This window comes from Lithobates pipiens, unplaced genomic scaffold, assembly GCF_037356315.1.
Source record: "Lithobates pipiens isolate NorthernLeopardFrog02 unplaced genomic scaffold, aLitPip1_a1.2 Scaffold_16, whole genome shotgun sequence".
Classification (NCBI taxonomy): domain Eukaryota; kingdom Metazoa; phylum Chordata; class Amphibia; order Anura; family Ranidae; genus Lithobates; species Lithobates pipiens.
In genome coordinates this window covers 610,239,306-610,264,466 of record NW_027507748.1, presented here as the reverse complement: position 1 = coordinate 610,264,466, position 25,161 = coordinate 610,239,306, and the positions used below count along the sequence as shown (strand labels likewise).

Genomic DNA, 25,161 nt, shown 5'->3' with positions numbered 1-25,161 from the left:
GGACAAAATAATGTACAAAGTTCCAGAAGATGGGAGAGGCTCTGCAAAAGTCATGGAGGTGAGAATAGGAGGAGGTCATAATTGAGACAGAGAGCAGGATTTGCTTGGTAGAAAAAAAGAGGATGGTTTGGGTAATCTTTTGAGACAAGGTTGGTGATGTAGCTTGGGGCAGCGTTGTGGATGGCTTTATTTGTTGTTATCATTTTGGATTGTATTTGTTGAGTGGAGACCAGTGGAACTGTTGACAGTGGGGTGCAGCTGAGTGAGGATAACCTGTATAGAGGTAGGCCAATGAGAAGGGGAGGAATTATTTTACGATCAGTTTTGAAAATATAATGTTTTAGGAACTGGTGTGACATCCACACACATATAACAGTAAATTTGTGTAGCAGGAGACTGAAGGGGTGAGCTGAGAAGAAGAAAGATAGATTTGGGTGTTGTCAGCACAGAGATGGTATTTGAAGCCGTGGGAGGTTATAAACTGACCAAAGGGGGAGTTATAGATAGAGAATAGAAGGGGTCTAAGCACAGAGCCTTGGGAGACCCCTACGGAGAGGAGAAAGTTCTAGGTGACACTGAATGAGTACTCAGATAGTAAAGAGGAGAACCAACAAAGAACAGAGTTTTGTATGCCAAGGCAGTGGGGTTTTCTTTGAAGAGGAGTGGTTTTCAATGAGTTTAAAGGCAACAGAAAGGTCTAATTGTGTGAGTACAGAATAATGGACATTGGTTTTAGCAGTTATTAAGTTTCAGTAGGGTAGTTTCTGTGGAATTTTGTCAGGTTAAGCCAGACAATAGGGATTAAGATGGTTGTTATTAGTGAGGTAGCAATTCAGACAATTGTAGACTAGGTAGATGTGTGGAGGTAAACAGGAGCAAGGAGATGGGTCCTAAGTTTTTCAGACTGTTTGAGGGCCCTGGAGGGCTTTTTAAGTAGGGGGGTGAACAGTACATGTTTTAGAGAGGAGGGGCAGATACCGGTAGAGATTAAATATGTGAGTTAGAGAGCAAGGAAAAGAGCAAGAGGGTGACTGGAGTAGTAGTGAAGGAGCAGGGCCCAGGGGGCAGGTGGTTAGGTGGACATCGGAGAAATGTTTAGCAACCTGCTCTGAATGTGATGGTAGATATGGTATGTAAAGTTGGGGAGATATCGGGACAAGACTGCATTATACTGCTGACGAGAAAAGGATTTTAGCAAAACTATTGTATTTCCATGTTTTTTGTACTGTGGGAGACCAGATATAGTACATTAAGAGTCCAGGGTTTAGTAACACTTTAAGAGAACCAGGAAGATGAGGAAAAAGACGCTCTATACGTCCTGGAGGTTATATCAGCTTTTGGATTATATATATATATATATATATATATATATATATATATATATATATATATAAAGTGAAGGGTGGGAAAGAGGCGGGGGCACTATTGTGAGATGGAAGATATAATGGGCATATTACAGAGTGGTGATAGAGGGATTCAGACTTGGCATGAAAGAGCTGGAAGGGGAAATACAGGTTAACTTTTTTTTTTCTGCTTTAGTTGAACTGCCCTGTTAAACTGTCATATCAGTTATGTAGAAATGATTGCTTTGCTAGAAATTATCATAGCAGATGCCTTACCCCCTTAACAGTGCCTTTTCCCCAAATGTTGTTCTTAATTTATAGGGATATTGGGTGGACAATTGTTTGCCACTTATTCGGTTAAAGTATAATTGAAGGCAAAACTTTTATTTTTAGTTGATACCAAAGGGAGTAGAATAACTGCCAGGTTTTTATTGCTGCCTTTGACCCCCGTTAGGGAGATTCATCCTCTCTATTTGTCCTGTTTACACTTATCACAAGAGGGGAAAACCTTCAAATGAGGACCCTAGTTCTGGTGACAACCAGGGATTCCCTCACTTTGGAGGGATTGACTTTCACTTCCTGTTTGGCTATAGAACAGGAAGTGAAGGGAAATCTCTGCAATGAAAAACAGATGGCAAAAAAGCTGACAAGGATTATAACCCCCCCTTACTCTATCGAAAACTAAAAAATTGCCTTTAGTTCTACTTTGAGAACTGACAAGAGATACATGGATGAAAGAGAAAAAAATCATACCAAGACAGGCCACAGCCACAAAGATAACTTCAGTTCTCTGTTCAAACAACAGACAACAGAAAGGCAAGTCTATCGCAATGATGTAAATATAAGTTTAACAATTGTAGGTTAAATCAATGTTCCATAATACAGTTCTTTACAGCATCACAGTTTGAGACAGACAGGCAGGAAAACAGTAATTAAAACCATGCATCAATGCAGAATGAGTTTCAGAATGATAAGCAGCTAGGCAGTGGTTAAAATCCTTGTACTGTTTGGGCAGTGTACATCCATACAGGTTCAATCCATGGATCAGAATGCAGTCTGGCCCTTCTCCTTATTCCACCCCTCTCTTCTCCCAAATATTAGGCTTGCCAACTTTAAAAATAAATCTCAGGTATAGTTATAGGGGAATTATAGCTGCAGAAGGTGCATGGGGTTAGGAGATTAGGTCTCCTTTAAACTCTCATGTTTAAAAAAACAAAATCAATAATATTCAATTAAAATTGTAAATTAATAGATAAAAATACCCTTTTTCTCATTAATTCCCCAGGTACCAATAAGTAAGCCCAATGCTCTGGATATCATTTGTATCATCCACTGTGCCAACATAAAAAAAAAAAGTATGAGTATAATTTTTTTGTAGAATCATACTTACCTAGCTGGATGCAGCATTTCTCCGATGTTGCATCTGTCCCCTGCTGGCTCTAACACTGAAAAACGAGCAAACACTGCCGATCGTTTGGTTCTCACTGTTGTATTGACCTTTTTTGTTCATATATTAAAATTTGGGGAAAAAATACTGCGCTAAAGAAATCTCTCAACAATCAGTCTAAATATCTAAAGGCTGCGATTGATACGATGTGATACACACCTATAAAGCATATAAGTCAGGAATTTCAACCGCACTCACAATTACAAAAATCTAAAAAAATATATCTAAAACCTATAACAGAATAATATGTATACACTATAACTAGTCAAAAATGATAATATAAAAACACAACTAAGTGAATAATAAAAATGTACTCTATAACTCATACAATAATCAAGCGTACAGAAAAAATATATATATAAAGTGCTCAAAAATTATATATAAGCAACAGTTCCTCATAAAGACGTACTAATGAGCATAAGTGGTAAAGTGCACAGAATTTTTGTGAACAATCAGAAATATTATGAATAAAGTGCTCAAAAATTATATATAAGAAAACAGTTCTTCATCAAGATGTAATCGTGGGCATAACAGTCCAATAATCATAAGTGTTTCTTCTCAAGAAATCCTATGCGGGTGCAAGAGAGAGAATTTCCTTCACCAACACCGTGCTGATAAATGGTAAAAATGCGCGCTTACCAAATCCCAGAATCAGAAAGGCATTTGATATCAGAAATCTTAGGGGTCATCACACAGGGACATCACCTCGTTTTCACGTGGTTGGACCATTCATAAAAGGCAAGCAAAAACTCCCATAGCGTAAAACCGTAAACCAAAATCTTTTATTCCATAATAAAAAAACATACTCACAAACATAAAGGTCAAATCAGCATTAAGAAAAGCCGGCCGGCAAAGCGAACGCCCAAATGGCACGTGATTTGCGTCAAGCACGTCAAGACCACCCTACGTACATTTCGCCATATGTGGCATCGTCTGGGGCATGGCCCAGATGGTTCATGTTCTATGTTTAATATATGGTTTCTTTTGATTCAGTGACACTATCTCTGTTCCCAACCTCTTTACAGTGAGGCTTGGAGAGCATTTGGCAGCGTTGGTTTGCTTGTTCCTGGAGGCGATGCCATTCCCTGTTCCAGCCTTTTCAAAACGAGGCTTGGAACGCACGCGGTATCACTATTTTGTTTGTTCCCTGAAGTGATGTCACTTCTGGTTTTGGCCCTTTCAGAATGAGGCTTGGAGCGCAAGCTGTGGCGCCATTTTGTCAGTTTCAGGAAGTGGATGTTAATCCACACAATTGACACCATGAGGCTGTGGATCATTACTCAGGTACCTTTTTACTATATAAGTACAGTGCCTATAGCAGAAGAGCACCCCAGATGATGTCTTGTAAGACGAAACACATCAGGACGCTCTGCTGAAGTCACTGTTTTATTCCAATGTGCTTTTTATGCACTAAAATGTGAGTGTATTTCCTCCTTTAGCTCTATCCACAGGACAACTATTAGTCGTGCACTCCAGAAATCTGGCTTTATGGAAGAATGGCAAGAAGAAAGCCATTGTTGAAAGAAAGCCATAAGAAGTTCCGTTTGCACTTTGCGAGAAGCCATGTGGGGGACACAGCAAACATGTGGAAGAAAGTGGAAGACAGTGCTCTGGTCAGATGAGACCAAAATTTAACTTTTTGGCCTAAAAGCAAAATGCTATGTGTGCAAGAAAACTAACACTGCACATGACCCTGAACACACCATTCCCACTGTGAAACATGGTGGTGGCAGCATCATGTTGTGGGGATGCTTTTCTTTAACAGGGTCAGAAAAGCTGGTCAGAGTTAAAGGGAAGATGGATGGAGCCAAAGCCAGAGCAATCTTAAAAGAAAACTTGTTCTGCAAAAGATGTGCGACATCGGTGGAGGTTCACTTTCAAGCAGGACAACAACCCTAAACATGCAGCCAAAGCTACAATGGAATGGTTTGGATCAAAGCATATTTTGCAAAGAAGAATGGACAAAAATGTCACTCTCTAGATGTGCAAAGTTGGTAGAGACATTCCCAAAAAGACTTGCAGCTGTAATTGCATCGAAAGGTGGTTCTACAAAGTATTGACTCGGGGGGGGGGGGGGGGGGCTGAATACAAATGCACACCACACTTTTCAGATATTTACACCCCTTTCACACCAGGGCGTTTTGCAGGCGCTATAGCGTTAGAAATAGCGCCTGCAATCCACCCTAAAGAAGCAGCACCATTGTGTGTAGTGTGAAAGCCCCGAGGGCTTTCACACTAGAGCGGTGCGCTGGCAGGACGTCAGAAAAAAGTCCTGCCAGCAGCTTCTTTGGAGCGGTGAAGGAGCGGTGAGTTTACCGCTCCTCCACCGCTGCTCCCCATTGAAATCAATGGGGCAGCGCTGTAATGCCGCCGGCAAAACTCCGCTATTGCGGCGTATTGCCGGCGGTTTTAACCCTTTTGCGGCCGCTAGCGGGGGGTAAAAGCGCCCGCTATCGGCCGAAATGCGCCGCAAATCCGGCGGTAAAACGCCGCTAAAAATAGCAGCGTTTTACCGCCGACGCAAAGGGCGATGTGGTGTGAAAGGGGTCTTATTTGTAAAGAATCTTGAAAACCATTTATTATTTTCCTCCCACTTCACAATTATGTGCTATTTTGTGTTGGTCTATCACATAGAATTCCAATAAAATACATTTACATTTTTGGTTGTAACATGACAAAATGTGGAAGATTTCAAGAGGTATGAATACTTTTTCAAGGCACTGTACATAATATTCTACTTATAGTTGATTACACGTTGAGGTAAATATCTGGGGCTGCTCGAATTATGTACAGTATATATCCCGACCATTTTTTTTTGTCTGACATCCTTTAAAATACTGGATGACGTGGCCATTTTTACATACTCTGGTGTAATGAAAATGGATCCACCCACTTACAGCTTACATGTTATAAATATCTGCAGATTTATCAGAGTACATGGTGTGTTTCATTTTAGGCACTACTGTTATTGCATTCCATACTACCCATCTGTCATCTACATGTCTGAAAGCCACAACAATGACAGGAGTAATAACATGCAATTAATGGTGTATAATATGTGCTTTTTAGCTCATGTAAGAAGGACTCAATCAAGTCAAGTTGTAACCCTCACTGGTAACCCTTGCTGATGGAATTGTAATTTGACAGTTTCGGTTAATGTGGAACTAAAGGACAAACAAAAACACTTGTAATCCGGCAAGCTCTTTATTACAGAAGAGACATGCTGTGCAAGAAAACAATCTTACCCGTCTGTCACAGTCTTCCTTAGGATGTACACTGAACTGAACATACCACATGTGTATTACAGTGTACATTGGCGGCACTGGAATGGATAAACTCCTGTGCATATGAGTTACATCATTTCCCGGTTGACCAATCAAGAAAACGAAAAAACTAAAAAAACTGCACTTGGAAGAAGCCGGGGAGAAGAGATATTTGTAAGGTTTAGTTCCACTTTAGGGCCTATATCAGATGCTTTGTTCTTTAGCTGTCTAACTTTTTTTTTCACAGTCAGTTAACATATAACAGCATCATCTAATTCTGATTGGTGGAATAAACTATAAACACCAAGTGTAAATATGGAACTCTACTCCCTGGTTTAATTCATATTTCTGTGTCAAAAATTAGCTGTAAATATATAAATATAGCATTTGTCCACTTATAGCCCATTCTAGCAGTCGTTATTACATAACGTGCATTTATGGTCATAACTTAAAATGATATTTTCACTTCCATGCTGTATTTTAGTTATTTCTTGCATACTCCAATTAATCTGAATGACCTCGCAGTTTGTGAACTTACTTTGTGAAGAATCCCTTACTTCCCTGAATTCTGTGACACATAATCACAATGCCCTGTAAATATGTATTGCTGTGTCACATAGTTCACAGAGCCTGCCTTCTGAACTACAGAGGTGCTGAGAGGAGAAGTTTCAGGAGCCAAACTTAGCACAGGAATCCCTGTTTGCAGGCAGCAAGGTACCATGGGATATGTAGTCCTTGGAAGTTGAAAGTAAACAGCAGAGGGGAAGCTGCAAAATATGCAGGGATTCCAGAAAGTTGTTAAAAGAGATGACCAACAAACAGGCAGCACTCCCAGTATGAAAGGAAATTTTTAAAGTAAGCTTATATTGCAGTGATGGCGAACCTTGGCACCCCAGATGTTTTGGAACTACATTTCCCATGATGCTCATGCACTCTGCAGTGTAGTTGAGCATCATGGGAAATGTAGTTCCAAAACATCTGGGGTGCCAAGGTTCGCCATCACTGTTATATTGGATTGTCAAAAATAAAATTATTGTTGAATAGCTGTTACAGTACAATGATGATGTTATAAAATTAAAGTGTATGCCGAGACTCTTTTAAAGTATACGTGTCCTTTCAGTTTTGGATAGAGTATGGGAAAGGTTAAATCCCCTAGCGGTTTATTTTCTTTTGCATTTGCAACACTGGGAAAATTTCCTTCACTTCCCCTTTGAGACAATGGCCTCGGGAAGAGATGCCCCATTGGAAGAATTTGCATTGCATCTTGTTCTAGGGACAACTCTTAAATATTGGAAATCACCTTTCTGTTTCACTCACAAAGGTCACAAAAACACCCAACAGAGAGGTGAATGTCCCCAGACAGCAGTAATTACTTGGCAGAGGTTCAAATGTTGCCCCTACTCTATCCAAAACTTTTTTCTAAATTTGCAGTCTCTTTTCTTTTATATAACAAAAAATAATCCCAGTGGTGAATAAATACCACTAAAAGAATTATGTATCGGGCTCTCAAAAAAATTATATAAATTTAATTTCAGCACAGCGATGCATGAGTAATTGTCATTCCAAGTGTGACGGGGCTGAAATCTGAAATATGGCTGGGGCAGGAAGGAGGTGAAACAATGTGATCTTGAAGTGGTTAATAGATTATTAATCTTTGGGGATAAGATCCGTGTTTGGGGTGTCTGCTCCACTTGAACCCTGCTAGAATACTAGCATTCGTGTTTGTGTACTACATGAAGGAAAGAAATATACTGGTGAGGTCCAGTCAAGGTAGATGTTTTCTCATTTGCTATTTTCAAAGCGGTCACAAAAAATAAAATAATCTGCACATACATCAATTGACCTACAGTTTGACACCTTGCTTCTCCTGCACTTCTTCTCTTATGTTACAGTGTGTCCGTTTATGAATAGCTGCGTAGCGAAGGCAGCTGAGTTCCCACGATTCAGCAAAAATATACCACGTACACCTCTTATAGAAATATGTACACATCACAACAACCTCTGAAGAAAAGGAAATGTAAATGGAGACAACTGTATTTTCATTCTCATCCATCAAATCAAACTGTTCAAACGTTTCATTGTCTGTCAATTGAAAAGATCTTTTTCTTGTCCCGGGGCAGAGTACAGCATGTGTTGGGTATTGCTTTCCATTTCACAATGTATCACCATGACCTCTCTGCTCACCTGGAGGCAAAATACAAGTGTTACAAAACCATAGCTCATATTTTGCACCTAACATGTAAACAAAACCTGCGAATGTGAGAAAGGTCAGAGAGGCGATGAATGAGAGGTTTACATTTTGGTGAGAAATATCAGCATGGTGTGAAGCAGGTTAAATGCAGGCAAAGGTTATAAGTAAAAGGATGTATAAGGAGGGCTTGTATTCTATTGATATTGATTAGCTGAAGGGTATGACCAAATACCACAAATATGTATATGTAGGCATTGCACTGTGTGTGCCATTTGAGCTTCTCAATGTTCTACCATCGATGGTCAGCACCCTGGATTATCCTGTTTTTACTCAACTTGCAAATTCATTGGGTAGTACACATCGGCTAACCTCAGCTTTGATTCCCGCGTGTCAGGTTGCAATAGTTACTATAAGGCAGTTATTTCGGAACCTAAATGTAATGTACTATTTTTTTTTTCTTTTTTACTTGGTCTACCAATGCCTGGGCACCTGTGGATATATATCTAAAAAAAAAAATTATATATAAATATTATATATTATATATAGTATAAATATATCTATATATATATCTACTATTTCTGTAATATAATTGGTAAGATAAGGTGTTGTGTTTGTAAGAAAGTTTGTCTATAAATGCCTAAAAAGTTCCCAAAAATTGTATACAAGCTAGCGGACAGATTAAGCCTGTCTTTTAGTTACACAAAGCCGCAGGTTTTCATTTGGGTTGATTTACTGAAACTACAGAGTGCAAAATCTGGTGCAGCTGTGCATGGTAGCCAATCAACTTCTAACTTGTTCAAATATGCAACCCAAAGGCCGATTGGTTACCATGTCTCCAGTTTTAGTAAATCAACCCCATTGTGTACCATTAGAACCTTATAGTCACGGGTGTCCTAACAACCAATGTTGTCAGTTGATAAGGAGGACGTCAGGCTCCTGCACAGCATCTTTGTTTTGCCCTCTGCCTCCCTCTCCGTTAGCACTTGGGTCATATTAGTGGTGTGACAAAGAGAAACTGAAGGAGAAGAGAAATACTGGAATACTAGTCGGTACCAGTGTGCAGGTATTTGCTTTGGAAGAATAAATGAAAGGGTGCCTTGGCTGAAAAAAGATTGAGATGCACTGCTCTAGCACATCTACAAGTTTGATTGTTGGTGTTGCAGTTGTTTCAACTTCACCTAGCATCCTGAGCAATGCACTAATTTTGCACCATGTTGGGCACATTTGAGCCATGAAGAGTTGCAAAAATGAGTATTTATATCAGTGCTTATGTCAGATGCCACTGTTGTTGCGCAAACAAGTTTTTCACCTTGTTGAAAAATCTCTTTGCAACAACTCTTCAGTGCAACATAAAAAATATACTCCTTGGCTAAACTGGTGAGAATATTGTGACTGGTTGTCATGTACCTGGTGGTTGAGCCCACTTATGCAGGGAGCGGCTTCTCGTATTCCTCTGGCTCAAGAACCCCTGATAGAGCAGACAGGGGCTCAAGAGAGCAAAGCGGCACAAGTGCCTAACAGGTCACAGATGTAAGGGCTGGTCCGGACTTCGATCAGCTGAGAAGAACCCAGATGCAGACTGGAGCTGGGACCAGCAGGAAGCAGGAACAGCGGGAGAACTGAGTGTTGGACCGGAAAGGGAGGTGCACCGTAGTCCAGAAGCGGAAGCCGGAAGTCAAGGACTGCAGACAGCAGGGTGGTATGGCCATGCAAGAGGAACAGCAGGGAGGACTGGACTGGAAGCTGGAGGCAGCGGCAATCGGGAGGTGCTCTGTAGTTCAGGAAAGGTCTTTCGGGAACAGCTGGATTGCCAGAACGTCTTTCTTGACACTGGTCTTGACAGTGGGAGAGGCATTTGATGGGCAAGTGTCTCTCTGCCTCTTGTTCTTGGCGACTTCCTTGCCCGTATATAACTACTTCCAGTATATTCTTCCTTAAACGCCTAAAACACACACTAACTTCTATCTGTTGTTTATTTTCTATAGTCCTGTAAGAACTGGATATTGTGTCGTCGTGTCCGAGGCTATATATATATAATTTCAACTCATGAACCTGAGAAGCTTACATTTTAGGTTGAATATATATTTTATTGAGTTTTTGTCATAAAATTTTAATTTCAGAGCAATTTTGGCTTCTCTATGGGTATATGGAACAAGGAATGTAGAAGACCAAACATCCTAGACCAGACCCTTTTGAGGCAGGGACAAGACCACTAAATATGTACTATATCCCCCCTGCTGGTCGCATCCTCTGTAAGCACCGGTCCCTTTAGGATGGGTTTGAACTCACTATCCGAGCCGTGACCCATTACCAACATAGCAAGGCTGATAGGGGAATTGGGGCACAATTAGGATGTTCAAGAAGCACCCACCATGGGATGTCCGAGGTTGCATGGAGTAAGGTTAGTTATATCTGGGCAGCTGGTAGTATTTGGCTAGGTTAGGGACCCCAAGACCCCCTCGCAGTCTGTGCCTATAGAAGGTAGAGAGCGAGAGAGATGTTCAAGGCAGTGGTTTTGTGAGGGTTGATTTGTAGCCTGGAGAATGCAGAAAAACAGGAGAGGAGGGCCTAGAGGTTAGGAAGGATAGTCAGGGGGTTGGTTAGGGTCAGGAGGGCATCATCTGCAAAGAGGCCAACTTTATGGTGTATACCGACATATGGAATTCCAGAGATGTTGGGGTCACTTGAAGGGCAATGGCTAGGGGCTTTAGAGCCAGAATGAATAGGGTCGTGATAGGGGAAAAACCTGTCTGGTCCCTCTGGAGATTGGAAAGGAGGTGGAGAGGTGGCCAGAATAGGTGACACAGGCAGACAGGCACAGGAGGGGGAGGAGTAGAGGGCCCAAATCCACTGAAGAACCGATTCTCTAAAACCCCATCATTCTAGGACATAGCACAGGTACTCCCAGGTGAGCGAGTCAAACGCTTTGTAGATGTCTGACAGAAGGTGGCCTGAGATCTTATAGTGCTCAAGCAGATGTATCAAATGGATCACCTTGCTGGCATTGTCCCCCGCTTGACAGCCGGGGACAAAGCCCACCTGGTCCCTGTGGATCAATGCATGTAAATATTTGTTAATATGAGTGCTTAGAACCTTTCCCAAAAATTTTACATCTTCATTCAACAAGGAGATTGGCCTGAAGGCCTAGGGATCGAGGACATCTTCTGGAGTTTTAGGGATTGTGGGCCCGTAAGCCATCAGGGGCAGGTAGGGAACCCTGTTGCAATGTTTTGAAATAGGCTGTTAAGTAAGTACTATATATATATATATATATATATATATACTATATATAATATACTATATATATTATATATAGTATAAATATATCTATATATATATCTACTATTTCTGTAATATAATTGGTAAGATAAGGTGTTGTGTTTGTAAGAAAGTTTGTCTATAAATGCCTAAAAAGTTCCCAAAAATTGTATACAAGCTAGCGGACAGATTAAGCCTGTCTTTTAGTTACACAAAGCCGCAGGTTTTCATTGGGGTTGATTTACTGAAACTGGAGAGTGCAAAATCTGGTGCAGCTGTGCATGGTAGCCAATCAACTTCTAACTTGTTCAAATATGCAACCCGAAGGCCAATTGGTTACCATGTCTCCAGTTTTAGTAAATCAACCCCATTGTGTACCATTACAACCTTATAGTCACCGGTGTCCTAACAACCAATGTTGTCAGTTGATAAGGAGGACGTCAGGCTCCTGCACAGCATCTTTGTTTTGCCCTCTGCTTCCCTCTCCGTTAGCACTTGGGTCATATTAGTGGTGTGACAAAGAGAAACTGAAGGAGAAGAGAAATACTGGAATACTAGTCGGTACCAGTGTGCAGGTATTTGCTTTGGAAGAATAAATGAAAGGGTGCCTTGGCTGAAAAAAGATTGAGATGCACTGCTCTAGCACATCTACAAGTTTGATTGTTGGTGTTGCAGTTGTTTCAACTTCACCTAGCATCCTGAGCAATGCACTAATTTTGCACCATGTTGGGCACATTTGAGCCATGAAGAGTTGCAAAAATGAGTATTTATATCAGTGCTTATGTCAGATGCCACTGTTGTTGCGCAAACAAGTTTTTCACCTTGTTGAAAAATCTCTTTGCAGCAACTCTTCAGTGCAACATAAAAAATATACTCCTTGGCTAAACTGGTGAGAATATTGTGACTGGTTGTCATGTACCTGGTGGTTGAGCCCACTTATGCAGGGAGCGGCTTCTCGTATTCCTCTGGCTCAAGAACCCCTGATAGAGCAGACAGGGGCTCAAGAGAGCAAAGCGGCACAAGTGCCTAACAGGTCACAGATGTAAGGGCTGGTCCGGACTTCGATCAGCTGAGAAGAACCCAGATGCAGACTGGAGCTGGGACCAGCAGGAAGCAGGAACAGCGGGAGAACTGAGTGTTGGACCGGAAAGGGAGGTGCACCGTAGTCCAGAAGCAGAAGCCGGAAGCCAAGGACTGCAGACAGCAGGGTGGTATGGCCATGCAAGAGGAACAGCAGGGAGGACTGGACTGGAAGCTGGAGGCAGCGGCAATCGGGAGGTGCTCTGTAGTTCAGGAAAGGTCTTCCGGGAACAGCTGGATTGCCAGAACGTCTTTCTTGACACTGGTCTTGACAGTGGGAGAGGCATTTGATGGGCAAATGTCTCTCTGCCTCTTGTTCTTGGCGACTTCCTTGCCCGTATATAACTACTTCCAGTATATTCTTCCTTAAACGCCTAAAACACACACTAACTTCTATCTGTTGTTTATTTTCTATAGTCCTGTAAGAACTGGATATTGTGTCGTCGTGTCCGAGGCTATATATATATAATTTCAACTCATGAACCTGAGAAGCTTACATTTTAGGTTGAATATATATTTTATTGAGTTTTTGTCATAAAATTTTAATTTCAGAGCAATTTTGGCTTCTCTATGGGTATATGGAACAAGGAATGTAGAAGACCAAACATCCTAGACCAGACCCTTTTGAGGCAGGACAAGACCACTAAATATGTACTATATCCCCCCTGCTGGTCGCATCCTCTGTAAGCACCGGTCCCTTTAGGATGGGTTTGAACTCACTATCCGAGCCGCGACCCATTACCAACATAGCAAGGCTGATAGGGGAATTGGGGCACAATTAGGATGTTCAAGAAGCACCCACCATGGGATGTCCGAGGTTGCATGGAGTAAGGTTAGTTATATCTGGGCAGCTGGTAGTATTTGGCTAGGTTAGGGACCCCAAGACCCCCTCGCAGTCTGTGCCTATAGAAGGTAGAGAACGAGAGAGATGTTCAAGGCAGTGGTTTTGTGAGGGTTGATTTGTAGCCTGGAGAATGCAGAAAAACAAGAGAGGAGGGCCTAGAGGTTAGGAAGGATAGTCAGGGGGTTGGTTAGGGTCAGGAGGGCATCATCTGCAAAGAGGCCAACTTTATGGTGTATACTGTTATGACTGATTTCTGATTGGGACTCTAAAACAAAGTTAATACTGCAGCTGCAGGAACAGATTCACAGGACTCAATCACTGTGTTTAAAATGTCCGTTCAGTGTCAAAATGTATTATTACATGTTATTTTATACATAGATAAGAAAGGGGTGGTGTGAGATGTTATTAAAAACTAACAAATAGAAATATGTTATTAAGAGCTAAACAAATAGAAATATATTATTAAAAGCTAGCGAATAGAACAATTGCAAAAGTAAAACAGTGAGAAGGGAGGGGGGAGTAGAGAGTGTTTAGTAGGAGAGGTTTCTGTGTGTTAGGTGAAGGTTACAGAACACTAAAGCAAAGGAGGACAAAATGGAGTCTCTTGTGCTTAAATGAACAGTACAGTGAATGTCCATGTCATTTCCCTCCTTTTGTTTATTTGACACCATTCTTCTCCGCGTTACATTCAGCCGATTGCTGGTAACTCCTGTTACATTGGCGCAGAGAGACGGCGTCCTGTTCAGCTCTCTCCTAACTTTCTCACAATAATGGGTTCATCAGGGCTGGTGGACCATTTGTCGGTACAGCGGGTAGTCACACGGAGGCACAGCCTGATGAGGAAGTAAATGACAAATATGAGAAATAGGAACATCGCAATGTAAGCGCCTAGTTTCTGTAACCATGTTGCTATACCATATAAAAAGTTACCAAAACCTCCTAAAGCCTTAAAGGGGTTCCATCCATCTTTAGCAATATCTCTGGCCTTATTCTGTAGTTCTCTTATCTTAGCAAGATGTCCTTTTATAATGTCCTCATTATCAGAAATGTATATACAACAGTCGGTGCGAAATAACTTACACATCCCACCTTGAGCTGCAGTGAGAAAATTCAGCGTTAATCTGTGCTCTAATACTACTTTTTTAATCTGAGCCATTTCTTCACTTAATAAACCTATATCAGTGGTAGTAAGGTTAATAATCTCATCTACAATTCTAGTGTAATTATTTATTCTTTTCATTGCTTCAATTCCCCATCCTGTCCAGGAAGGGAACCATGACCATGCCATGTCGCCTTCAGTGAACAGCTCTCTTTTGAACACTAAAGGGTATTCTGGACTTTGATCTGCTCGCACTGTATCTTTGCGAACAGCCAAAGCAGGTGCTAACTTCCCAATATAACATGTACCTGTAACATTAGCAGGAAGCCAGGCGTAAGCTTTATTTCCACATATATAATATAACCCTCTACGTATGGACGGTATGCCTGCGCCTAAGAAACTGGAAGCAATAACATGGAATCTCAGGTAACCGATATTTTCACATATTGGGAACTGTGAACAATTTGTACTATAAAGGGTTCTATTTAGTTCTGGATCTGGGATATAGTAATATTGACCATGGTTTCCTCCATAAACTGTAATCTTTGCCCTGGTGCAATCTGAATTGCCCAACCGTGTACATTTAGTGTTAAACGGGCATGTAATGTTTAAACAAATCTGTGGAGTGTCTATCTGTTTCGAAACCATCAAAGTTACTGATCTGTGCTCATTAGCTGTGGAGACGATGTATGAGCCATTTATTCTGGTCCTGTTTAGATCAGTGAATTTGAGAGGCATTGCTATCATGGGTATTGTTCCTGTTTGGGGATGTAAGTGAGAACACACCCAGCAGTCACTAGCGTTGCTATGGGTTGCATACAATTTTAACATTTGTATGAAAGGGTTATGTTTCCATGTCTCAGTTCTCACAAACAACAAAAAGAAAAAGAACAACATCATCATTTTTTCAAAGGATATCATCACTTCAGGATTTTCTTGCAGTGACTGGCGTGAATCCAGGAGGGCTTTCCTTCCAACTTGACTGCGGAACCGGTTGTCAAAAGCACCAAATGTGGTCCGTCAAATTTTGGTTCTAGCGGCTTTCTGACGTGTCGCTTGACCACCACCCAGTCACCTGGTTGGATTCTGTGAATACCTGAAACAGAATCTGGGTCGGGGATAGATTTATAAACACCTTCATGTATTTTATTCAAAGTTCTTTGCAAAATCTGAACATATTCTAACAGACTAGAGTGAGAAGCCTGCAACTGTTGGGGAAAATATAGCCCTGTTTTGGGTGGCCCTCCAAATAAAATCTCATAGGGGGACAGCCCATGTGGTTGTTTAGGGGTAGTTCGTACAGAATATAGGGCTAATGGCAAAGCTTCCACCCATCCTTTTCCTGTATCTGCTTTAATTTTTGCACATCTGTTTTTCAAAATTCCATTAAGTCTCTCAACTTTGCCACTACTTTGTGGATGATAAGGTGTATGGAAAGCTTGCTGTATGTGAAGGGCTTCCATTACCTCTTTCATTACTTCCCCAGTAAAATGGGTTCCTCTGTCACTCTCAATCGTTTCAGGAACTCCATATCTACAAACTACTTCATTCAAAATTTTCTTTGCAGTTGTTTTTGCATTTGCTTTGGCTACCGGCCAGCACTCTGGCCAGCTTGAAAACATGTCAATACAAACTAAAGCGAACTCATAGGTGCCTATTCTGGGCATCTGAATGTAGTCTATTTGAATTCTTTGGAAAGGGAAATCTGGCCTAGGAGAATGCTTTTGGGGAACATGGACAGGCCTCCCTGCATTGTACAGAGCACAAGTGAGACATGAAGCACAAAACCTGGCTGCAAATGCACTAAATCCAGGTGCTATCCAATAGCAGTCAGTAAGTGCCACCATCGCGCCCTTAGCAAGATGACTGACGCCATGTGCCAGTTGTGCTAAAACTGGGTACAAACTCCTGGGTAGACACCACCTGTTGTCAGCGCTCCACAGGCCCTGCTGATTTTGGGTAGCATTACATTTGTTCCACTTATCCTTCTCTTCATCAGGGGCCTGGTTCTGCAACTGAATTAGAGTTTCTACATCCCACTGCTCTTGATGAGGGCAACTAACACTTTAGTGACAATTTCTGTTTGCTGTCCTAGCCTGAGTTTAAGTGGCTTGGACTCAACCAAATCAGTAGAGGTCCCGGTTAGGCCAACACCAGAGATAACATTTGTAGATAATAATCCTGGAGGTAAGTCCTCTATATTAAAAACACTTCGGCTTGCACCAGTATCTATTAAACAGGTTAATTCTGTTTCTCCTCCAGGATAGGGGAGTTCTCGTAAAAATACTTTTACTCTGGCCTCGGGACCATTGTCTCCCCTATTTAACATGATTGATACTGGCATGCCATTTTCCTATGCCTGATCCACTGCTTTTGGCAGAGAACTGGGATCAGCATGAGGTGCCTCTGAGCTCTTTTCCAGTCTACGGTCAGGAAGATGGCAGTATTTGGCTATGTGTCCTTCCCCATCACAATTGTAGCATATGATTGGTCCCCGATTGCCACGATTTCTGACATTGCCTTTACCTCTTCCTCTACCTCTCTGCTTCCCCACATACATAACCTTGGGTTTGCTGTCTTTTTGGTTAATCCTGTTTTCTATGGATAACAGGATAGGCAGGACGTCTCGAATAGACATATTGCCTGCCTCAGGCCTTGCTGTGAACAACTTTTCTTTCAACTGGGGTATTAAACCATCAAGAAACCTTTGTTTCACCAGTTGTGTAGATGGACTTGCAGTTTCTCCCGCCTTCTCTTCCTCTATTTTAATGCCTGCTTCCTCAGCCATATCACTTAACCTCCTCCAATAAGCCCCTGATGCCTCCTCTTTCCCTTGCTTGGCATTCATAAATTCAGCATGTCTGGTTTGTCCATATATTTGGGGCAATTTTTCCTTCAATTTCTCACAAACCTCCCGTCCACTAACCATCTTACCTAGATTTTTGATGTCTACACCACATTCTTTAAGTATATAACCAGACATGTTGCTTCCCACTGCTTTAATAAGAAGCTGATGAATGTCAGTAGCAGAAGCCTCATATGCTTCCTGTGCAGCGCTAAGTTTGTTTGCAAACCCAATTGGATTCTTTCTAGGGTCTCCCAATCCCTCTAATATGGATCTCATATCTTGGGGACTAAAAGGTACATGCCATTTAATTTGAGACTTACTGTCAACAGCATTACCTTCAAAAACTAATTGGGTTCTGACAGGATAAACTGCAACAGATTGATCTATGACCGGGGCAGAAGGGGCGGCATCTCCCTTCTTTCTCTCTTCATCTTGCTGCCACAATTTGGAAATTATGGTTTGCTCCGGAAGTTCAGACTCTATCTCTCTTTGTCTGGCCAAAGCCTTAAGTTCAGAGAGATCTAGTTTTGCATATGTGCCTTTGGATTTATGCCAATCATCTGTTTCTAAGATTCGAGCCAAATCCCTCTTTGTAGGTTGATATGGGGCTGTTAAACCTCTGCTCTCTACTATATTGCCCAGCTCATCTTTTGTATGTTCCATGTAATCTAATTCTTTTGCTTTTGTGCGTGGACCCCTTAAAGCCAAACTGGCAGCCACATAAGGTGGGGGGTCCTCCTCTACAGAGTCTTCTGGCCAAACGTAGTAAATTTGGGCAGTACTTTTATTAAACATCTCCATCAAGCCAGTTTGATTTGCTACTTTAGCTTCTGTCTCCCATGTGCAAGCTATTCTCCACGTTCCTTCACTGCACAGTAGTGGGCCATAATCGTGCAGAAAAGTTTGCCATACTTGTAAATCAAAAGTCCCTTCAGATTTTAAAGGTTTAGCTGTTCCTTTTGTCCATTCTACCCATTTATCTAGGGGCTCAGTATAGGCGGAACCGTACCTTCGGTTCATATATTCTCTAGCGCTCATCTTGCGCTGGGCATTTTCTGAAGGCTTCTCTCCCTTCATTCTCTTACTTAAATTAATGCCCATAATGACTGGCCAGTCTTCTCTATCTGTGCCTATACACTCTTGCCTCTAAAACAAATAGTACAGCAAATCTGCAGATTTACAAGAAAAGTCTCCACTTATCTACGTGGATAGAAGGGGTTTATGACAATAGACAAAACACTCATTAAGAGACCCTCCTCGTCTCTTCTCTTCTCTGAGTTTTATCTGACCCTACCATGCGCCTCTGACCCAGGTCGCCCACAAGGAGTCAACGCAGGGAACTGCAGAGGATTCTCCCTATCCACACACAGTCCAGCCCGTGAAGGGGGACACAAACACATTCACACACACACGTTACCCAACCAGAAAGGTCCGAGAGTGGTCTGGTTTCCTTGAGAACCGACAGATAGGATACATAGGAAAGGCAGAAATATAGCAAGCTTAAGGACAGCTTACCTAGCCGGCATTTAGATGTCTGCGTTCCCGATGATCCAGATCAAAGCGCGGTTCCTTCTGGAAACTCTGCCAAGCTCCTGGCTGGCTCGCCAAAACTGTTATGACTGATTTCTGATTGGGACTCTAAAACAAAGTTAATACTGCAGCTGCAGGAACAGATTCACAGGACTCAATCACTGTGTTTAAAATGTCCGTTCAGTGTCAAAATTTATTATTACATGTTATTTTATACATAGATAAGAAAGGGGTGGTGTGAGATGTTATTAAAAACTAACAAATAGAAATATGTTATTAAGAGCTAAACAAATAGAAATATATTATTAAAAGCTAGCGAATAGAACAATTGCAAAAGTAAAACAGTGAGAAGGGAGGGGGGAGTAGAGAGTGTTTAGTAGGAGAGGTTTCTGTGTGTTAGGTGAAGGTTACAGAACACTAAAGCAAAGGAGGACAAAATGGAGTCTCTTGTGCTTAAATGAACAGTACAGTGAATGTCCATGTCAATACCGACATATGGAATTCCAGAGATGTTGGGGTCACTTGAAGGGCAATGGCTAGGGGCTTTAGAGCCAGAATGAATAGGGTCATGATAGGGGAAAAACCTGTCTGGTCCCTCTGGAGATCGGAAAGGAGGTGGAGAGGTGGCCAGAATAGGTGACACAGGCAGACAGGCACAGGAGGGGGAGGAGTAGAGGGCCCAAATCCACTGGAGAACCGATTCTCTAAAACCCCATCATTCTAGGACATAGCACAGGTACTCCCAGGTGAGCGAGTCAAACGCTTTGTAGATGTCTGACAGAAGGTGGCCTGAGATCTTATGGTGCTCAAGCAGATGTATCAAATGGATCACCTTGCGGACATTGTCCCCCGCTTGACAGCCGGGGACAAAGCCCACCTGGTCCCTGTGGATCAATGCATGTAAATATTTGTTAATATGAGTGCTTAGAACCTTTCCCAAAAATTTTACATCTTCATTCAACAAGGAGTTTGGCCTGAAGGCCTAGGGATCGAGGACATCTTCTGGAGTTTTAGGGATTGTGGGCCTGTAAGCCATCAGGGGCAGGTAGGGAACCCTGTTGCAATGTTTTGAAATAGGCTGTTAAGTAAGTGGTGACCAGAGAGGAAAATTTACGATAATAAAGACCAGAGAACCCATCTGTTTTGGTAGCTTTGGTGATATGCATGGATTTGATGGCCTGTGCAACCTCTGCTTCAGAGATTTTGGTGTTAAGTGCCTCACTGACTGAAAAAGTCAGAGGTGGGAGATGGAGGTCTTAAAAAAAATTATCAGCAAGGTCAGCGGGGAAAGGGGAGGGGCAACTATACAGGGAAGACCAGAAGGTCACAAAGGCTGAGATAACTTTGACCGCATCAGGTGTGATGTTCACATTGTCCGTACGAAGGTGAATCAGAGCCTGGGGGCACCTCACTGAGTTCAGCATCCTTGCCAGCATCCTGCCTGGCCTGTTAGCGCAGGAATAAAATTTATGTTTGGACCACCGTAGAGCCTTTTCCGCTCTCTGTCACTGTTGTGTTCTGACAGGGGGACACCCTCCCCCCCCCCCCCCCCCCCACCAGAACACTCCGATCAGCGCTCCCCGCCATTGGTTGAGAGAGTGCTGATCAGGAGTCGATCAAGTGCTGGTTTGGCCGGCTTCTGCGGGACAGGGTGGCATACACATGGGGCGAATGTCGGATGTTTTTTTTCTTCTTTTTAACCAGCCGATGTCTCCCGACATTTGGCCCATGTGTATGGGGCTTTAAACAGAGCTTAAGCTTAATCTATTATTTACAGTATGCATGCATCCATTGTACATCAGACCATTTAAGCCATTGACATTTTAGTTCTGTCTGTTCCAGAACATTTTATTCCCTTCCCCTGTGTATTATACATATGTGCTGACATTCAGCACTTTTAAAACACAAACACCTGGCCTGAAATAAAGTATTACAATTCAATAGGTCAAATTTTCAATTTGAAGGAATATGCAGCTTTGAAATGCATGTTTTATTCACTAAAGTTTACACTCTGCTTTTAAGTTCCACGTGCCTGACATTTTTCAGCCAAATCAAACAATCATTATGGATGCTATTGTGGGGGATAATTTACTGGAAAGGTTAGAAAACCTGTCCTGATCACTAAGTAGTTATGGTAGTGTCTGCCTGCCCAGCTCACTTTCTCACCCATTTCCTATACTGACCTCAATGTGGTAACTAACTTTGTAAGCCTGTGAAGTTGTAAAGCTTCTTGAGGGCAATCTGGTCATATCTGGACTTCTGACCACTCTCCGATGTCTATTGGCAGCCTTAACCTTTTGCTCAAATTAGAAACAAATCCTCAATGGTTTAACATGAAAAGTTTGAGGTTTTCAATTGACCGCAAGGGGGTAGGATCAGAACTGCCTTCATCAAACCCAAAAGGGAAAATCGAATCACTTTTGCCAAAATTGCAGTATTTTTTTTTCTGGACCTCATTAGGGTTTGCAATAACCTGTATTGAATCTGTCAAATTATAGCCCAGTTCAAGCAATCAAATTCAGGTGGTAGGTTACTTGGTTTAGGGCAAACACTCTTGATAATATGTTAAATTCTAGGATGATCAAACATGATTTTTAATTGCTGGCAAGTGGCCATGTGTATAACCAGTTGTGTCATACCTTATGACCAGTTATTTCCAGGGCTGGGGACATCCCTTATCAAAAGACAAAAAAAAAAAAAAACCTTAAGCCCTTGTACACACGGTCGGACATTCCGACAACAAAATCCGTCATTTGTCTGAAACTGGTATTGCATACACACGGTCGTAATTTAGTTACGACGGGACTACGTTCAGGCTAGTAGCCAATAGCTTTGGTCTAGGAATTTGATCTGAGCATGCGTGGTACTTTGTCCGATCGGAATTCTCTACAAATGATCAGACAAAGTCCGATCGGATCATGTTGTCAGAAAATTTTATAGCCCAGCTCTAAAACTTGGTCCGTCGGATATTCTGACGGAAACAGTCCAATGGAGCCCACACACTGTCGGATTATCCGACAACACGGTCCGATCGGACATTTTCCATCGGAATATCCGACCGTGTGTACAAGGGCTTACACATTGATAATTGCACCATCAAAGATACTATTTAGTCACTGCACATGCAACATGAGGATTGCTCCCTTTCCTGTGAAGAATATGGAACACTAGAGGATACTGCAAAATAGAGCACTCGGAAGCCTGATATGCATTAGTAAACTATAACAAAAATAAACATTAATTATTCTAAACATTCTTTGTCCTGAACGACTAGAACAGGGGTGTCAAATTCAACTTCATTGTGGGCCACATCAGCATTATGGTTGCCCTCAAAGGGCCGGTTGTATCTGCAAGACTATAAAAATTTATCCAGGGTTTTTTTTTTTTCTTCAAAGAGTAAGTTCAGAAACCCAACCATGACCCCTCTCTCACCATACTGGATGGGCATATCCTAAAAAGGCAATAATTACCAGTAGTGCATTATGGGCAGAACTCAGGATTGTGCTATGTACAAAGTGTAGTTTCAGGAGTGACCTATGCGCAGAGTTTAGAGGTGTGCTGTGTACAGAGCGCAGGGTTTGAGGAGTGCACTACATACAGAGTGCAGTGTTTAGGGGGGTGCTATGTACACCGTGCACTACATATGGAGCACAGGGTTTAGGGGTGAGCTATGCACAGTGTGCAGGGTTCAGCTTTCACACGCTGTCCACATCTCACTTCCACCCCTCCTTGGCTCTGACCTCTGCAACACTCTCCCCCATCCCTCACCTCTATATCACTCTCCCCCACCTTATCTCTTCTCCCCCACCCCACAAAAAAAGCTTCCTCACATCTCACCTGCCTGGCCCTAGTACCTCCCAGTAGTGTGTGCAGCTCCGCCTCTCTCACTTGCAGGGAGATCATTGGTTGGCATCTGTGACCCAGGCACAGATGGGGATCACAGTGCAGCTTACCACATGATGCCCTATCCCACACTGCACCTCCCTTGTCCCCACCGTTAGTGTGCAGGACAGGCAGGGATCTGTGAGAGCTGGTGAGAGGAAAGCTGTCCTTGTTAACACAGAAGACTTCTGTGTTTGCAAGTGATGTTGGTAAGCGAGAAGAGAATGATGAGAGCCACATTCGGGCTGAAAAAAGCCCTGGATGCAAGGGCCACATAAAATGGCCTTGAGGGCCGAATTCAGTCCACGGGCCTTGTGTTCAACACATGTAGACTAGAAGGAGCTCAATGCATGCCCAAGTGACCTGGTCAACCAGAACTGGGTGACAGACCCCCAGCAGCTAACATCTAAGCTTTTATTTGCTTAAGGCCCCATTCATACTGCTCTGTAGCAAAATCATGGTAAAAAGTCATATAAATTTTTGCTGCGATTTTGCTGTTTCAGATGCATTTCTCCTGGGTTTCTGGTACATTTTTGGGCCACCTTCACCTGGGAAAAATTAACATGTGACTCAAAAACGCAAATCCCGAGTGTATTTTTACAGCAATTTTGCCGCGATTGCAGCATGCAGGACTTTTCAAAACGCACCACACCCTCAGTTCAGTGATGTGAAAATTCCCATAGGATTTAAAGGGAAACATATATCCTGCATTTTTCTTGCAAGGAAAAATTGCAGGAAAAACGTATCCGTGTGAAAGGACCCTAAAGCCTCATACACACGATCCGATTGTTGGCAGGGGATTGTCTGCTGACAGACTGTTGTCCTAAAATCCGACTGTTAGTACGCTCCTTCAGACAATTGTTGTCCAACTTTCAGCCAACAAATGTTGGATGGCAGGCTAGTAAATTTGTGGTCTGTTGTCAGATTTTTGTATCGCCTGCACACAAATCTGTCACACAAAAGTTGAAAGTACACACACGCATGCTCGGAATCAATGCTCACCAAACATGAGCTCTCAAGAGATGAAATTCCTCGTAGTACGTCACTACGTTCGTGTTTGTTGGCCGACAATTGTGTACCGTTAGTATGCAAGACAAGTTTCTGGCACACGCCCTTTGGACAAAAGTCTGACACTCTGTTGGCCAACAATCTGATCGTGTATACCGGGCTTTACTCAGGAATTCACATGGCAGAACCATATATTACAACCAGATACCGTTGTGTCACAACTGTGGTATTTACATATTCTTAGCCAGTGTTAAATTGGCTTAAAAACAAGTCCTCACTGCTAGCTGCAGGCACAGCAGAAGCATTAACCTCTCAGCAGGTTAGCTCACACTGCTTACCCAGAGATCTTGATCTATGTCAATACTAGAGATTATGAAGCTTCAAAGGCTCCAGAGTCATTGCTTGGGAGAGGGGCGGAAGAATGCTGGCCATACACTATACGAAAAATCGGCCAAGCCCATTTCCGAAAAACAAACATTCGGCCGTGAGAGCAAACGATAGTACCATCATGTAATGACTGGTAAATCATTCAGTGGACATAAATTAATAAATTTTTTGTTAGTTTTTTAACATATACCTAGTGCAAACAGTTCGGACGGGAAACACGTTAACCTTTCAATTTAGTGTTCATTCGGCAGAAAATTTCCAAACTTGTCCTTCGTTTTTTTTTTTGGCTTAAATATGTCCCAACGATTATCAGTTTTGTGCCCATTAACTGGCCGAAAAATGAACGAACTGTCTAAATTTTGGGCGATTTTTCGTATAGTGTGTCTGCTGGAAACTTTGTGGATAAATTGGTCCATTTCAGTGCTAGTTCACACCAGTGCAGTCAGTGCAGCGTACTGCATTTTTTCTGCACAGAACTGTACTGGAACCTACCAGATTGTATAAAAAAAAGCACTGGAACTGCGTGTGGTGGGAACTGTAAGAAAAAACTGAACGTATCCAGAGTGCTTTTGGAATGGCTCTAGTTCACACCAGTGCAGCCAGTTCCAATCAGTTTCCAGTGCAGAAACTGACTGGAACTGACTGCATTGGTGTGAACTAGAGCAGGGTTCTCCAAACTTTCTAAACAAAGGGCCAGATTACTGTCCTTCAGACTTTAAAGTGGTTGTAAACCCTTACAAACCACTTTGACCTACAGGTAAGCCTAGATTAAGGCTTACCTGTAGGTCCAAGAAATATCTCCTAAACCTACACGGTTTAGGAGATATTTGCCGAAAGACAGGCACCGCTGTCTACGGCGCATGCGCCGTAGACAGCGGCGCGCAGGCACACTGAGCGAGCCGCAGTTAACTGTGATATGCCGTGAGTGGTGGCTCCCGTGCGCATGAGCGGGAGTGATGTCATCGCGGCTGACGAATGACA

The 25,161-nt window shown here is 42.4% G+C and overlaps 2 protein-coding genes across 2 annotated transcripts in view; one reads left to right on the top strand and one right to left on the bottom strand.

Moving 5' to 3' along the window:
* Positions 1-19,365, bottom strand: part of LOC143981486 (endogenous retrovirus group V member 2 Env polyprotein-like) — a 41,025-nt gene extending 21,660 nt beyond the window's left edge. Inside the window, exons 1-2 of the mRNA XM_077479356.1 lie at positions 18,889-19,365; positions 14,357-15,633 (exon numbers count right to left, since the gene is read on the bottom strand). Of these exons, the coding sequence (XP_077335482.1) occupies positions 14,357-15,446 (1,090 nt within the window). The 5' untranslated portion in view covers positions 15,447-15,633; positions 18,889-19,365. The remainder of the gene's footprint in view (positions 1-14,356; positions 15,634-18,888) is intronic.
* Positions 1-25,161, top strand: part of ATP8A2 (ATPase phospholipid transporting 8A2) — a 1,022,388-nt gene that overhangs the window by 832,362 nt on the left and 164,865 nt on the right. The window lies entirely within an intron of this gene.